The following is a 16480-nucleotide window of genomic DNA, read 5'->3' on the forward strand; positions in this document are numbered from 1 at the left end:
ATTCTTCCTGCTCCTCTGCCCCATCCCACACAACTGAACTCCCATCTACCCTCTGGGGGGGAGGAGGCAGCTACAGTAATTTCAGGTAAGAAGCAATCTCACTCCACGGTGAGATTGGAGGTCTGTATCCACCTGGATCACCAGCAGTAAGCAACAGGACACCCAAGTCTGTAACCTGTCTGTGCCAACCCCCATGTCCCCCAGGGCTGCACCTACCAGGAAACCAGCTTGACAAAATGGTCGTTCAGTGCAATGCCAGCACCTGCATCAAAGGTGGAGGAATGGCTATCACCATTGAAGTCACAGGAGACAACCTGAAACACAAGAAATTGTAATGCATATGGCTTCCCACAGTCTACTCCAAGTGCCCAAACCAGGACCCTGGCAAAGCTGCTGCCAACAGCCTTTTGGAAAAATGAGGCAGGAGCCATTAAGTGCAGGCTGAGAGAGCAGGCACTGCTCACCTGGTCCTCTGTGTATGCCAGGATGCCCTTCAGAGGCCCATCAGCAGCAGCCTTCACTACCCTCTTGATGTCATCGTACTTGGCCTGAGGAGACACAGATCCAACATCATCAGACCCCAACTCACACAAAATGTCCACTGGGGACAGGGGAGGGAGGAGACACACATGGCAGGTGCTCTTTTCTCAAAGATCACACCTTCAGGACAAGATGGGTGCAGAGAGGGCAATTCCAGGTGCAATACAGAGCTTAGAGGAAGCAGGGGCACATCTGGAAGTTGTTAGGATCTCATCCACAACACTTACTGGCTTCTCCAGACGGCAGGTCAGGTCCACAACAGAGACATTAGGGGTTGGCACACGGAAAGCCATTCCAGTAAGTTTCCTGTGAGAGACATAAGTCAGTAAGGAACAGCATCTGGCACTCCTCTGCCAGCCTAGGAGTGTTTGGCCTCCTCCTGACACCTGAAAAGGGACAACACTCACCCATTGAGCTCAGGAATGACTTTTCCCACAGCCTTAGCAGCTCCAGTAGATGCTGGGATAATGTTCTGAGCAGCACCTCTGCCATCTCTCCAAAGCTTCCCAGAAGGCCCATCCACTGTCTTCTGTGTGGCTGTGATGGCATGGACAGTGGTCTGAAGAAAGAGCACAGGACTAAGAACACAGCCAGTATTCTCCAGAAAGAGCATCCCAGGTGACACAGGGAGTACAGATGCTTTCCCTCTCACACGAGGGGATCTGTAGCAGGTCACCCTCCTCAGCACCAAGCTGCAGACCTACCATGAGACCCTCCACAATGCCGAAGTTGTCATGGATGACCTTGGCCAAGGGTGCCAGGCAGTTAGTAGTGCAGGAAGCATTGCTGGGGTAGAGAGATAAAGGCACATCAGCCAGAGGCAACACTTCCACTGAGGTGAAGTGAGACCCCTGGCAGCTGCTGAGAGCTCCAGGCCAGAAAGCACGCTCCTCTCTCCTTACCTGACAATTTTCAGAGACTTGTCATACTTCTCATGGTTGACACCCATCACGAACATGGGAGCATCAGCAGAGGGGGCAGAGATGATCACACGCTTGGCACCACCCTTCAGGTGAGCCTGGAGAGAGAGAGAGATAAGAGATTACATAACTCAGGATCCTTCCAAGCTTTCTTCTTCAGATCTCTTCTCCTTCACAGCCCCATCCTGAGCAGCCCTGTAGATGGTGGCATGCCCAACAGGCAGAAAGCAGCCCTATCCCTTCTCTCCTATGCCTCTGTGGCATACTCACCCCGGCCTTCTCCATGGTGGTGAAGACACCAGTAGACTCCACAACATATTCAGCACCAGCATCTGCCCACTTGATGTTGCTGGGGTCACGCCTAAGGAGGGACAAAATTTTACAAGCTGGTCCATGAGACACCTGCTTCCAATATCCAGAGGGGCAATCAGGAAAGAGATACTTACTCCTGGAAGATAGTGATAGCATTCCCATTGATGACAAGTTTTCCATTCTCAGCCTTGACAGTGCCCCGGAAGTGGCCATGAGTAGAGTCATATTTGAACATGTAAACCTAATAAAGAGAGGGGGAGTGGAAGGTCAGGCACCCAGGCTGCCATCATCCTCTAACACCCTGGGAAGTTACCAGAACAGATCCAGAGAAGCCCTACTCAGAAAGGCCCAGAGGGGGCACTGCAAAGCAACTCACCATGTAGTTCAGATCAATGAAGGGATCGTTGATGGCCACCACTTGGACTTTGCCAGAGAGGACGGCAGCCCGGGTAACCAGGCGGCCGATACGGCCAAATCTGGAGAGAAAAAGACAAGGGTGAGGAGGTGCAACAGAGAACCAGCCCAGCTGGGCATGGGAGGCAGTCCTTGGCAGCCTTCCCTCGGGATCATCGGCTGCTCCCTGCCCATTAGGGCGGGAGAGAGTCCTGCAGCTCGTCCAAAGGCCAAGGCACCCCGGTTAAAGATTAAGAGCGACCCCCGCCCCAGAAAGGTCAATCGCTAAATTTACTGAGAGCCCCGGGGATCCGGTTACTCCTCGGCCCGGCACGAGAAGGTCACAGCCCCGGGGCCGCCATCGACACACGATCCACCGAGAGACCTTTTGGTGGGGGGCTGCAGGGATCCCCGGGAATGCGGAGGGAAACTGGGGCAGCCGAGCAACGGCAGCCCTTTCCGGAGTGAGTCACCCCGAATCCGAGGAGAAATGAGTCAGCAGCACCGCTCTCTGCCCCGGGGGGCGCCGGCGGAGCGGGACCGGCGGGATTCAACCTCTCCCTCTCCCCAAATCCTCCCCCCGCGCCCTTGAGGCGACCTTGCCGCCCCCCCGCAACCCTCCCCCAGATCCCTGCTGGTCCCGTCGGCCCCGGCACTCACCCATTGACTCCGACTTTCACCATCTTTACCGCTTCGGGATGTTCCTGCGGGCAGAAACCACCGGTAGGGGCATGAGGGGAACTGGCAACCACCACCCGCGGCGGTCGCACCCGCCGCCGTTAACGCCTCGCCCGCGCCGAGGGGCGAGTGGGCACCGGGGGGGGGGGGGGGGGGGGGGGGGGAGGGCGAGGAGAGCGGGCGAGCGGGAGCCCGCGCTCCGAGCCAGCCCCATCCACCCACCCCACCCCCCCAGGCGATCACTCCCCCGCCCCGGGCGATTAACTCACCTCCCCCCCGCCACAACCATCCACCCCTCCTCCTCCTCCGGCGACCATCTCCCCCCTCACACCCCTATCCCTCCTGGCCTCACCGCCCCCCTTCACGCCGCCCCCGCCATTTTGCGCCGCGCCGCCTTTGTGCCCGTGGGCCCCGCCGCCACGCGGCCCCGCTCCGCCCGGGGGCTGCCGCACCCCCTGCCGGTGGGCGGTGCGGGTGTGTGGGGAGAGGGCTCTCGCACGCCCACCCCCCGCCACCTCCGCTCTCTCCCCCCGCGCATCTCCCCCGCCCCGCCCGTTACCTCCTGCCTCCGAACCGCCCGGCGCGCAGTGAGGAGGTGGCGCAGCGCCTCTCCGCCGCCCTTTATAGCCGCGTGAGGGTAGGGCGGGGGCCCGCCCCGCCGCGACGCCGTCGAATGGCAGCGCGAGGGCCGGACCGGGCTACGTGCGCCCGTGCTGCGGGTGCGGCTGCCGAAGACCCCCCCTGTTTCCCCCGCCCCGCCACCCCCCGTTAACAAAGGCCCCGCTCTGGGAACACAGGCTCCGTAGCGATCACCCTCCCGTCGAGCCACCCCGAGGGGGCTGATGGCAGTGGTGAAAAAGGCACCGGTCCTTGCGGGGAGGTGTCCCCAGAGCGGGGATGGGCGGCTGTACCCCTGCCAGAGGAGGCAGGGAGGGTGATAGCAGGTCGGGGGCTGGTCCCGCCGGGCTCGCTGCTGCTCCGGAGGATGATATGCGCTGTTTTCACCTGGTAACAAAGGGCAGGTAGTCACCCGCCCCGGCTGTAGCCTTTGCCCAATTGGATGGAGTAGTATCCAGTATCCGAAGGGACCTACGGGGAAGCCGGAGAGGGACTCTTCGTCAGGAGCTGTAGTAATGGGAAAAGGAGTATTGGGTACAAATTGAAAGGGAGGAAATTTAGGATGGATATTAGAAAGAAGTTCTTTACTGTGAGGGTGATGAGGTACTGTAACACGTTGCCCAGGGAGGCTGTGGATGCCCCAGCCATGGCAGTGTTCCAAGCCAGGCTGGATAAGGCCTTGAGCAACCTGCTCTAGTGGGAGGCGTCCGTGCAGGTGGCACGGGAGTTGGAACTGGATAATCTCTAAGGTCCATTCCAAAGCCTTAACATTCCATGATTCTATGGCTGCAAGGGCAAATGGACTGCAGGGATGCTCGGGCCACCCCGAGGGATCAGCGGATCCCTATTCCCCCCAGCACGGGAGGTACTGTCTGGGAGTTCTCCCGCCTCTAAGCTAGGACCCCCCTCTGGATGGGTTTATCCAGGCGTGCTCTGGACGTGGCCCCTGGCCGGGCACTGCCCCAGCAGGCCACGGGCGGCAGCGTGAGCACCATCTTAATGAGGCACTGCGGCACTGCTGCCGCTGCCCGCGGGACGTGACGGCGGAAATCCTGCTCGTCTGCCGCCTCGGCCCGCCTTCCCTGGCTGCCTGCGAGGAGGAAGCGCTCCTGGCATGGCCGCTGCCCGGTTCCCCGCCCCCCATGCTGGGCTCCCTCACCGAGCCTGCCGCCTCCATCCCTCGGCTCCGTGCGGGGCAGGTGCGGCAGGACACACCCGCCTTAGGTGCAACGCCCAGAGCACGCACAAATCTCAAATCTCCCATCCCCGAGGAAGGTGTGGGACCAGTGGGAATGCAAATCTCGACTGTCAGAGCGGGTGGGGGTGGTGGGAGCTGGAATGTCCCTCTGGCTGCTCCGCTGAGCAGGGCTTTAAGGATAAGGGAGGGGGTGGGCAGGCTGGGGGAACCACGCAGATACTGGGGTGGGGGACAAGAGAGGGGTCATGCAGCTCAAACGTAACCCTACTCTCCGTAAACCACTGCTATTCCCGGTGCTGCTGAGGGGCTAAGTTTAGACCCAGCTGAGGTTACAACCTTTTCTTAAAGGCCAGGACATGGTGATGGCTCGCGGGGCACAGCAGCAGGGCTACGAGCTCGTGCCGGGGTCGGTGGTGCCCCAGCCGCAGCCCACCGAGGCAGGCTCGGGGGAAGCTTCAGCGCAAACAGGAGGCCCCGGTGTTTGTTCTGGCGGGGGCAGAGTGCGGCCGGGGTGAGCAGCGCGGCCCTTGTGCCCCGTGCCCGGTCGATACCTCACCCGTGTCCGCCCCCCCGGCCGCACCGCGCCGCAGCCGCGCGTGCCGCACGCCCCACGCGGAATGGCGGCGGCGCCGGCAGGGCCCGGCACGGCCCCGCGCGTGGGGCAGGGGGCGCCGGGCGGGCTCTGCCACCGCCTCCCGCCCGCCCCTCGGCCGGGGGCAGCCACCGCCGAGCGCGGACGCGGCGAATGAGTACAGCTTGTTTAATGAGCGAGTCCTTAGGCAGGGGGAGCAGGGAGGGGGCTGCCGGCGGAGCGGGGGTTCAGCGGCCGCGGGGGGCAGCTGCGGAGCCGGGCAGCTCCTCCTCGTACGGCCGCGCCGCTTCCTCGCTGCCGCAGCCTCCCGTTTTCGGAGCGGGAGCTTCAGGGCTTCGCGCAGCGGTGCGGGTTCCCGAGCCGGTGCTGGTTCCCGAGCCGTGCAGGTTCCCGAGGCTGGGTGCCCTCCGGCTGCGGAGAAGCGGGCCTGGTGAGCCGCCCAGCGGCGTCCCGCCCGCCTGCTCTCGCCCCGGCCGGCCCCAGCACCGCGCCGGCAGCACGGCGCGTCCCCGGTGCCGGCCTTTGCCCCGGCGGCTGGCAGGTGGTGGCCCCACAGCCTGCCCCGCTGCCCCATCCCCTCGCTGTCTGTCTGCGCGCTCCACTCTGCCCTGAACTCCTTCCCTGCCCGCTTGCTCGAGCCTACGCTCTTGGCCCTCTCACCTCGGAGGCCCTCCAAAGCTAACACCCCAAACCACTGAAGGTCCCGATTCGGTCCAGTTTCAGACCGAAGCAACCCCTGGGCATGGCCTTCCAGGCCCAATCTCCAGGCAGTGCCCACTTGCGACTGGCGAGGTTCTTGCGCCAGAGGGATGGACGGGCAGCTCTAGCCCCAGATGGGAGGAAGGGCAGAGTGGAGGAGAGCAGCTGAGGACCAAAGCTGGACCCCTCCTTTGTGTCCTCTTCGGTCAGCGTGGACTCGGGCTCCAGGGGCAGCAAACGTGAAAGGAGCATCTGGGATAAACAGAGGAGAGAGGGGTGATAAGCCTTGTACCCTCTGGTACCCCACTGCCCATACCCTCCTGAGGGCTCAGGCAGGACATTAAAGTGATGCCTGCTCACAGCACTGTGCCTGTGACATTGCATCCAGACGCAGGGAAGGGCCTTGACCAGTAACTCCCACTGTCTGAAATGACTTTGTCGACCAAAACAGCAGGCAGACAGCTGCTGTGAGCTCTGCCTGCGGGCAGATTGCCCTGCGCTTGTAAAACCATACACATGTCCTGCCCTGCCCCAGATTTGGAAGGTAAGTCTTCAGTCCTCACTCCTTTTGTGGATGCTGAGCATCTCTATGTGCTCAGGCTGCTGTGTACTATTTCATTTTATCAGAGGGCTGCTGGGAAGGATGAGGGAGATAAAGATCAGGGAGAGGCATCATAAAGATGAGGGAGAGGCAGGAGCAGAGCAGGTGTGAGGAAGAGGGACTCCCCATCTGCTGGAAATCCTCTAGGTTAACTGTGCTGACTGTAAGCCCTCAGCACTGCTGGGAGACAAGGGTTGGGGGGTGTGTTGGGTGCAGTGGAGGCATGGCATTGCTGCCTACAGAAGCAGCCTGCAGGAGCCGTTCTACATCTGTCTCTCACATGGATGCTGAGCTAAGGCTGAGGATGCCTTTGTGCAGCTCTTTGTGGTAGCAAGTTAACTGAAGCGGACACAGGCATCCTCAGCGAGGAGTGAAAGTGGTGAGTCATAGCAGGCTCAGTCTTGTGATTTTAGTTAATGTCCTATTTCCCTGTGGCTTTCCCAAGGTGATGTAAAGGCAAGGTGCTGGGGCTCAGGTTAGGGTTTGGGTAAGAGGGAGCTGACTAGACTGCAAAGTCAAAAATATTATTGCTATAATTGCTGAGGATAAAGTTTTACTCAAGTGAAGAAGCCGTTAGTTGACATCCGGACAGGGCTCTTGGCCTTAAAGAGGGTCTTTAAGGGGGGTAATACTGAGCTAAGGAGCAAAACTCCTGGCCCAACAGGATGCATCTTCCCTCTGAAATACCAGAACCAGAACCATGATGAGAGACATGACTGTAATATCTGGTGGCTGCTGATACAGAGTGGGCTTCAAAAGGACCGGGCTAAAAGCTTTTGCAGAGCACTAAAAAGCTTTTGTCTGTTTCCTGTCTTGAAATGCTGGAGCTCCTTAGGGGCTGGATTATAAAGTCACCCTAGAGCTGAGGCTGCTGAAGGGCAGAGTGCAACAAGAATAGACAGCAGCCTTCTTGTAGTTGGAATTTGGGACCACCTCTCATTCGAGGTTCAAACACAACCTCCCTCCTCCTCCTCCCCTCCTGAAATCAACCTCAGCTCTCTCCCTCCTACCTGTAGTCTCTGTCTTGGTAAGGACACAGTCTGAACGCTGGCAGAGAGCAGAACCAAGAAGAGGAAAAATGAGCAAGGCCACAACCGAAGCCCCAGCATCTTCTTAGCCCAGGGCTGGTGGGAGGCAAGGCAGGACTTGCAGCATCTGTGTGGGATGTGGTCCCTAGCCCCTCTCTGCCTTTATAGCTTTGGTTCTGGCAGGCAGCTGGCCCCAGCTCCCTGCTGAACCACCCCCTGGAGCTCCTGAACCTTTCAGCCCTTTTGTCCAGGGTGATATATTTCAGGGTGAGCTCAGCAAGACCCCTTCCTCTAAAGAAAAAGGACACAAAGGTGTTTACTGAGTGTCTGGGAAGACAAATGTGAATTGAGCTGCTGCTGGCCAGGACCTGGAGGTGTCTGTCAGGGTCAGGGTGACACTTTGAAACACATCCCAAAAGGAGGATATTGAAGGCTGCATTGTTTTGGAGTATTGAACATCCTCCTCATAGGCAGAGTGCTGTTAATGCTATTTCTCTGATCAGTGTGAGCATGAACTGCAGCTCAGGTAGAGGTAGGCACACTGCTGGCTGCACAGAGTGGACACAAATTCAGCTCTGTGACAACACAGGCTTTTGTTTTTAATATTTATATCTTGGTGAGACAGTTGGGCTGGGGATGAAGAGCTCCTGCTGCAGAAGGTGGGTGAATTCCAGTACTACACAGAATTTGTAGCAGTGACAGGAGCGTGGGTCTAGTACTATTAGCATATAATTTGCGGGCTGTCTGTCCCAAGTCACCATCTGGAGGACTGGGCTGAGTTTCCAGAGGAACTGTCACAGAAAAGAGCTTGTCGAGGCTCAGCTTGCACTTTGTCAAGCTCAGGCACACAATGGGAGCAGGATAGCAAGGAGCAGATTCCTACCTCCTAAATCTTCTGGCCATTAGTTCCCCCCACTTTGTTTACCTCTTCTATTTTATTGTAGTTTCTCACCAGCTGAACAAGGCAATGAGGTCACTGTTTAGAGATCAGGGTGCAGAAGTCAGCCTGGGTATGAAGACAGAAACTAATCAGCAAAGTTTGTCAGGGGAGAGGAATGGGGGGACTGTACCCCAGTACAGGATTAGCAGTGGGTGTGCTGGGAGAGTTTAACACCCCGAACTTCCCTTAGTTCAGTACTGTTGCACAAGTCAGGCCAGAACTTGACAGAACATGTTCTTCTGCCTGCTTTTGTTTATTTTTTTCAAAGAAAGAAGAAAATTAGAAAAAGGTCTTCTGCAGAGATAAAAAAGTCACAGTTCAGATATTTGCTGTCTCTCCCTCCTTCTCTCCCTTTTTTCCAGGCATTTTGCACTTGCAGATGCAGGTTTGTGGGTCCATTTCTTCTCTGCCCAAGGAGACAGAAAGTTTTACAAACCTTTTGCATCCAGTCCTCGAGAAGTGAGTATGGCCCTTCAGTGTGGGGCACTGATGCTGGAAGCAATGCTTTGCACAGCTGTGGACATCCCATTTTGTTAGCTCCAGCTGATGGCTGCAACCCGTGGTTGGTGCTGTGTCCAGAGCAATGTGATGCTCTAGTGATCCTGTGTGGCATTTCTGTCACCCTGTCACCTGGGCCAGCACATGGAGGGGCTCCCGAGGCTCTACCAAGACATTTTATGGGAAACAGGATTACTTTCATACCAACCTTTGAATTTACAAAGCACAGGGGACTGCTGGACAGCCACAGGACACGCACCCCATGTGGGCATTAGGATGGGTGCCTGGGCACAAATGGGGTACAGGGATGTGTGTGCACAGCCAGCCCCTCCTTGTGCTGGATGCGGTGGTGTAAGGAGCCCTGTGATGTGAAAGAGAGGGATGGCAAAGAGAGGAAGGACAGGAAGTCAGCACATGTTCATGCTGCATGCAAAGTGTCCCAGAGGATGCTGTTCTGTACTTCCCAGTCACATGTGACTGTCCAGAAAGAGCTGAGTCAGTGTGCTCAAGCACTCCTGCTGCTGGCAGGAGCAGCTCCACTGGAACACACCGGTTACATGAGTCAGAGTCACTCCTTTGCTGAGGGAAAGGTAAGTGCAAAAGGAACAGCACTTTGGTTTTGATATGAAATGTAGCAGCAGTTTGATCTGGCATCCCTTGAATGGGGTGGCCCCCATACTGCAAGAATGCCAAAAATGTGTTTGCAACTGTTCCAAAATTCCAGTCCACTTGCACAAAGACTGAGCCCTGCAGGGGTGGGCAGGCTCTGAGAACTCAAATGACAAGTACTCTCCTTGGGTTCAGCAAGAGCTGGGGCTGGCAAGAGGGAAAGAGCCATCACCCTCACATATCAAGCAAGAAACTTCAGAGACTGCAGAAAATTCACGAATTTTCTTGCAGATTCTTGTAAGTTCTTGCAAATCCAGCAAAGCCTGGATAAAATGCAGGTGCTCAGTGACTCAGGTGCTGTGATGTTGCAGCTGCTCTGCGCCCCAGATCCTTGCTGGGACTGCAGTAGAACTGATTAGTTACTCTGACATGTCCTGGCAGTGACTGTGAAGTGAAAAGGCTTTGGCAGACAAGTCCTTGATTGCCCCAGTTTTCTCAGTCTCAAACAGGTTATTGTCCTTTTTTCCTCTCTGATGCTAACAAGTTTCCTTTATAAAAAACCCTTCCCCCTTGGATGCTGGGGCACTGACTCTAGAAGCTTGCAAGACCAGAAAAGTGCTGCTGAATCACAATCAGCCTTCTACAAACAGTTGCTCATATAGGAAAGGAGCAGGGCAACTGGAGACTGGGAGATCTGGGAACTGAGTGAAGAACCCTGAGGGAACACCAGGCTCTAGAAGTGTACAATATTCACATTATTCCACTGGTACCATTTGTAGGTGTTCAGAGCAACCACGGTCAGGAGTCCCTAGAGAATGGAAACACCATTGATCTTGGCACTGAGTAATCCCACTGCCTCAGGAGCAGGGGAGTGAGATTACTCCTTCAGCAGTGATTTATGGTCATTGTGGCAGCCACCAAAATATATGTTTCTGAGGAATAGAAGAGCAAATATCTACTTAAGGCTGTGGCCACTGTGTAGCTGCCCAATCCCTCTTAGATTTTGCCTCATCTTTCTTCAGGACTTGTTTGTCTATGACACAGGACTGCTAATTCTTCTGATATCAGGGGAGGATAGTGAGGAGAGGAAGGTGCTCCACCTCAAAAATCTGCAGAAAGGGACCAATCAGAGTTCTCACCCACTCATTTCTCACTCTCACTTGCCCAGGTAGTACAGTGTCTGAGTGTCCTGAGCAAAGGACAGACTGCAAAGCATGTCAGTCCAGTCACTGATTGCCAAACCCTCCTTCCAGAAGGATGACTGTGTTGATCTCCTGAAGGAAAAAGTTCAACCATGAGCCAATACCTAAGAGATTTATGGCACCCCACTTCCTCTATCCACGAATTCATATCTCCCCTACTGTACCATTAGCAACATATTATCTCACATGGACACAAGATTGATTGCTTGTAAAACCTTGAGCCTGGGCAGACATCCATATATGCTATCTTTTGCTTTTTTAATTCCTGTATGTGAGTGTCATACCCTGTGGGTGGTGAGGGAATCATGTATGGTGTGCATGACTCTGTGTTGTATTTACTGTCAATGCTGTAGCTGCTACCTTTGCCTCCTGGAGCCCTCACTGAATATTTTATCAGGAAGGAGGGGAGGAGGACAACATTGCTGTAGCTTTCTGATCTTTGTATTTCATGTGCTTGTCCTGAGGCTACTGGTGTGCTCTGGAGTTGGAGCATATCTATATTGGTATTTGGCTATTTTAGTCTGGTGGCAAGTGGGCAAGTATTTTCACTGAGTCATGGGACTCAAGTAGAGTGTTTATAAATACACCTGTTACCCCATCATTCCCCACTTTACTTGTTTCTGGAAGCATTTAACATGATTATGTCCATTCAGGTATGCTCAGGTTAGTGCAAAGCTATGCACTTCCTAATGATTGTTTGTTTTTTTTTTTAATAGGGATCAAAATAAGCTACAGCAGCTACTTCTGCAGTCAGAGCAGAAGGGAACTGAGCAGCATGCTCTACTTGCTGGGTGAACCCATGAGCACAACTGTGGGAAGGTGGTAGAGCCTCAGAGACAGAGACTGCAGATCTGCAGGAAGCAGTGGAGAGGAGGAGCACCCTTCCCATTCCTGCCCAGCTAGTGACTAGTCTGCTTTCGAGGCAGCTGACAAGGTAAGAGGAAAGAATTCTGTAGTAAGAGCTCTGGGACAAATGCCAACTTGCCTCTAGACAGAAGGTTAAAGGTTATTTATGTGATTTACACAGAATCTAATTTAGGGCACTTCATGTTCACGGGGCAGTTTAAGGAGTGGCAGGACTGACTTGAAAACTCATGTGGCATTTGCAAAAAGAACAAAACCAAGTGCGAATTTTACTTGAAACATAATTGGATTTGCAGCAAATACATTCCAGAAAGCAACAAGACAATCAAGGGTATCAGTATTCTTTGTAACTTATAAAATTAGCATTATTACAAGTTACTTCTAAAGTTTTAATGTTGGATTGGTTTTGGTTTTTAGCTTTTAAAAGATGTATTTTTTCCTATGGACTTTACCTATTGTTTATTCAAGTGCTCTAGTCTAAGTTAGCCTTTCTCTCCCTTTCTCCTCACACTCCACTCCCTGAACACTTCTTGGATGAGATATGCACAAGGAAAATATGCAGGTGCCTTCACCTCAAAACCCTTGGCTTGGATTTACAGGATAAGAGCTTCAAAAAGCATGAAATATAAAAGAGCCTAAACCCAGCACCGCTGCATTGGTCCTGTGATAAAAGCTGAATAGTGTAGTATAAAGCACATACAAAATAAGAAAGGAATGAGCATTTTGTATTCTGTGGGTAATCTGGCTCTTCTTAGACTTTCTTCCAAAGATTAAAAAAATAATTAATAAGAGCAGCTTATTCTCATCTGCAAAGTCAGGGCAAAATCAGTCCAAGTGGCAACCATGTTCATCATCACTGCCTTTCTTTGTGGAGATATCAGAAGAAAGGGTTGGAATTGCTTTATCCTGGTGTTAACTTCCATTTTGTCCTCATTTAAAGCACTGTTGTATTCTGGGGTAGTTCAGACAAGAGAAGGCGATGGTTGCATAAAGGGAGTTTTATTTTTAGTTAAAGGCAGTGGCAGATGGTTCCTTCAGCGCCGCCGTCGGGCTGAAGATCTGGTGATGGGAGTTGTTTTGGTGGGGGTTTCTTCCTCTCTTAATTCTGCCAATAGCTCTAAAGAGAGTAAAACGTGTCAATAATGAGCACTCCACTGCCTTAAGCAGAGAAACCTACAGGCAACCTCCACAGTGGTCTGAAGCCCATGACCAAAGGGACATCCCTGTTGGGCTGAACCTGTAGTCCCTCCCCCCTTAGAGCACACATGTACAGTGCCTTACCATCCTCAGAGTTGTTCTCCTCATCACTGGAGAAGGTAATGATGGCTTTTTTGCGTGGAGGGCGCTTCTGGGCACGCTTATGATTCCGGAGGGTGCGGGATGAGGGTGTGACAAAATCATTATCTGAGTTGACTGGGCTTAGGGGCTGGCGCCGTGAACCTGTCAAGAAAAAGGAAAAAAAAATAGAGAAAGGCAGCAAACTTCTGTCTCTAAGGGTGAGGAGAAGTGCTTAGGTGTTACTGCTGGACTGCAGGATCAGGGGAAGGCTGGAATGTCACAAAAAGGAACATACTTCCTATTGGTTTCCGCTTGGCTGGTGCTGGCATTGGAGTCTGACTACCGTCCTGGCATGTCTCTGTGGAATTCAGTCCTCGGTTATGGGAGGCAGACAGCTTCTGCTCCAGCTCTTCAGCTAGAGCCTGATGGAGATGTAAAACAGCAGTGCAGGGGAAAAAAAAAGAGAAGGTGAGGGGAGAGAAGTATTACATCCATAGCAGAATTGCCATCAAGTTAAAGAAATAAATTGATAAATTGTTAGGGGTGAGGAACAGTCTGCTTAAAATGGCTTTCCAGTCCCTGCATGTAAAAATAAATTGTTTTCTGGCCTGGACCCTTGTCCCACACCCTTACTTTAGTCTCAGGTTTGATGCCTGCTCTGCGGAATCGAGCCAGCACAGTTTGGAAACAATTGTAGACAGCTGGATCTTGGAGCTTGTCTGCAAAGCAGTCATAGTTGTCCTGCAGCTTGTGAAGGCCCCGTTCCGAGACTGGAAGCAGAGCAAGGCAGTGGGACAGATCCCGATACTGACGCTCAGTCCTGGGAAAGACAAAGATCACCATTAGCTCTTACAAAAAGGGTGTGTGAGGATGAGCACATCCCACCCAGAACTACCAGCATTTCCTGCAGGTGCTTCTGCCCTGGAGAACATGAGATTCAGGTTGTTCTGTTACAGGTCAGTGACAGGGTGCTGTTCCATACCACAGATAACCACCACTGTATTCCATGACACTGACTTAGTGCCTGTTGGAAAAACATGAAAGCTCCACTGCTAAAGAACACAGTTACTTGTTTGAAAAGTGTCAGAAGTTACTGCTGACCAGGAGGAAAAGACTCAGTGAGGTGAGGACTCCTCTTCAAGGGCCTTATTTCAACCATATAACACCCCCCCCCCCCGGCTATTTATTTTTGCATGTTTGAGATGATCTCAAGCAGAAGCTGTATTTGATGTTCTCTCTCCCTTTCCTGGTTAGTTACATAAAGAAGGCCATATTCATTAAGTTATTAAGTCAACGAATAACAATTGCTGCATCAGAGAATGACTACATTCAAATTCCAGCAAAAGTTACTGGAATGAAACCAAAGGGAAAGAAAAAGAAAAGCACAAACTAACATCCCTAATGTAGATCACTGTGATGGAATGGGAAGGGAAAATGCAAGGCCAAAGCCCTTGTTTTTAATATACACTAAGTGAGGGCCTCAAGTCTGTCCAGCACACGCTGTCTCAGGATGCTCTGCTCAAACCCAGACAGATGGAGAACAAAGCTGCAGCATCCAGGTGTTTCCACCTGTACAGTCTGAATGACACCTGGCAAGTTCCTATGTTTAGAACTCCAGAAGTGCTGAGGAGGGTGATGGTGGCTGCAAATCTGCTCTGATAAGCTCCTGTTTTAGCCTGGAGTGAGAGTCTTGCACCAGCAGTACCACTAGTGTGCACCAAGCTGATCACCTTCGTGGTACAGAAATATCAGGGCATTCTACTAAAGGTGAGACACAACATACACACACACCGTGAATTACAAATGTGGTGTGAAGAGCTCACCAGTGCTCCTGGGAGTTGGAGAGAGGGACCACTCTCCACTCTTGCTCAGGAAACAAAATCCAAATATTTTGGGAAATATGCAACTCCCTGAGGCAGCTGAGCGGTCACATGCCCAGGCACTGTGCACAAATGGCCAAGATAAGCAGACAGCTTAAATCTCAAGGGCAAAGCCACAACAATGGAGAAGGAAAACCACAGGAATGGAGGGAAGCAGGGTACACCAAAGCCAGTGGAAGTTAAAATTAAGATATCTCACTGGAATGGAAGGAGATAAATTTCTATTATTATTCTTCTTGGAAGGAAACAAAAAGTGTATGCCTGGGTCAGTGAAGTTACAGCTTGGGGAGCAGGAGAAAGGCAGCAAAAAAGCTCCAAAACCCAGAAAGAAAAGTGATATCCCAGATTCACAGCGTGGGTCCTGCACTCTATACTCTGTAATCAGCAATGCACAAGCAAATTCTGCACATCTTGGAGATGGAACAGAGCAAAAGCCAAAGTGTATGGTGGCACAAGCCCTTAGGTAAAATAATAATAATAAAAACTCCAGAACAGAGTCCCAGGCATAGACTTGGTACTGAGCAGCCCATGCACAAAGAACAAGGAGAGGCCTGTATGAGCTTGATAGTTGAGATGACCCCAGGCAGGACTGCTGGAAAGATCCCAACTTCTCAGCTGAACACAATAATTTCCTAGCTGAGCTGCAAGGGAATAGCCTGTGGGGAAGGATCACAAAAGTATGTAAAATCCACATGTGGGATGTCTCCTTGCTCAGCTATAATGAAGATCTAGACTGTCACATAACTTTTTCCTTAAAAAAGGAAGGAAGAGGGGGTCAATCACTGCATTGTGAAATCAAAAACCTTAATTTATAAGTATTCATGTATTTTTAGGAGAAGGTAGTTAAAAAAAAAGGGGGACCTAAACCAAGTTTTGTTGCATTTGTCACATGAAGAATTTAATGGGAACCTTTTAGAACCACAACATACAAGCTCATATCTTCTGAAAAATCCTGAGAAGCAGAAACACTAGTCAGGAAAATTAAGATTACAACCCACCTGGCAGTCCGGAATCTCTGACAAAGTTTCTCCACCAAGCTCTCTGTTTGTTTGTCTTTTGTAATATATGAGAACAGATGTCTGCAAGGGGGAAAAAGCACAACATATTAGAGCCCAGAGAGGAATCCCCATTTCAGGGAGGAGAGGTGCTGAAAAGGCAGCAGTGCTGACTTCTTATCTGCTCTTTCCATCCAGTTTTAAGAGCATGCAGCATCTCCAGACAATCTCCTCACCTCACAAGTTGCACTGACAGACTAGTTTGTCTGACAAGCAAACCTTGAGAGGAGCACTGTGGCATGCAGCGTTTTCCCTCCTCAAAACCATGCCTGTGACTTTTTCACTATTAATTTGCTAAAAGTGTGTTGTTGCCATTTTGGATCAATGCAAAAGTAAGCACTACTTTGCACTAAAATGGGAACAAAGTCTAACAGAACTTAAATGCTAACTTAATTCATTAGCTTCTTGAGGGATAGAGACACCTGGACTTTAGCACAGTTAAGTACTGGTGCATTTTGCACTATGTCCTCTTAGAAATCACTGAATAACTTCTATTTATTAAGAAGGTCCTGCTGCTCTCCCCATTTCTTGTACCAACATTTCTGTTAACTTTAACTCAGTCAGGTTGCCACTGG

At 52.3% G+C, this 16480-nt stretch overlaps 2 protein-coding genes across 7 annotated transcripts in view; both read right to left on the reverse strand.

Annotated features, from left to right (window-relative positions):
• Positions 1–212: 212 nt before the first annotated feature.
• GAPDH (glyceraldehyde-3-phosphate dehydrogenase) lies at positions 213–3517 on the reverse strand. Its single transcript, XM_071433197.1, has 11 exons — positions 3403–3517; positions 2826–2869; positions 2149–2248; positions 1907–2013; positions 1731–1821; positions 1443–1558; positions 1245–1326; positions 948–1099; positions 768–846; positions 465–548; positions 213–314 (listed from the first exon to the last, which is right to left on the reverse strand). The coding sequence occupies exons 2-11, from the start codon at positions 2846–2848 to the stop codon at positions 213–215; spliced, it is 936 nt and encodes a 311-aa protein (XP_071289298.1). The 5' UTR covers positions 2849–2869; positions 3403–3517.
• Positions 3518–5930: 2413 nt separating this feature from the next.
• The window catches only part of NCAPD2 (non-SMC condensin I complex subunit D2), a 31366-nt gene continuing 20816 nt past the window's right edge, over positions 5931–16480 (reverse strand). For 4 of the 6 annotated variants that reach the window (XM_071433186.1, XM_071433185.1, XM_071433184.1 and 1 more), the window contains 5 exons: positions 15849–15929; positions 13604–13790; positions 13266–13392; positions 12974–13132; positions 5931–6202 (listed from right to left, as the gene is read on the reverse strand). In XM_071433186.1, the coding sequence (XP_071289287.1) occupies positions 6075–6202; positions 12974–13132; positions 13266–13392; positions 13604–13790; positions 15849–15929 (682 nt within the window). In that variant the 3' untranslated portion in view covers positions 5931–6074. Of the gene's footprint in view, positions 6203–11930; positions 12810–12973; positions 13133–13265; positions 13393–13603; positions 13791–15848; positions 15930–16480 lie in introns of those variants that run through there. The other 2 variants (XM_071433188.1, XM_071433187.1) reach the window with 1 other exon arrangement.

This window comes from Agelaius tricolor, unplaced genomic scaffold (assembly GCF_023055355.1).
Source record: "Agelaius tricolor isolate 1412-34295 unplaced genomic scaffold, bAgeTri1.0.p SCAF_9, whole genome shotgun sequence".
In the NCBI taxonomy this organism is placed as follows: domain Eukaryota; kingdom Metazoa; phylum Chordata; class Aves; order Passeriformes; family Icteridae; genus Agelaius; species Agelaius tricolor.

Excerpts from the sequence above, each read along its gene's own strand:
- GAPDH (XM_071433197.1), bottom strand. The coding sequence starts at position 2,848 with ATGGTGAAAGTCGGAGTCAATGG. Across the intron at positions 1,822-1,906 it reads GCTATCACTATCTTCCAGGA|GCGTGACCCCAGCAACATCA; the intron begins GTAAGTATCTCT and ends GTCCCTCCTTAG. Across the intron at positions 1,327-1,442 it reads AAGTCTCTGAAAATTGTCAG|CAATGCTTCCTGCACTACTA; the intron begins GTAAGGAGAGAG and ends TCTCTACCCCAG.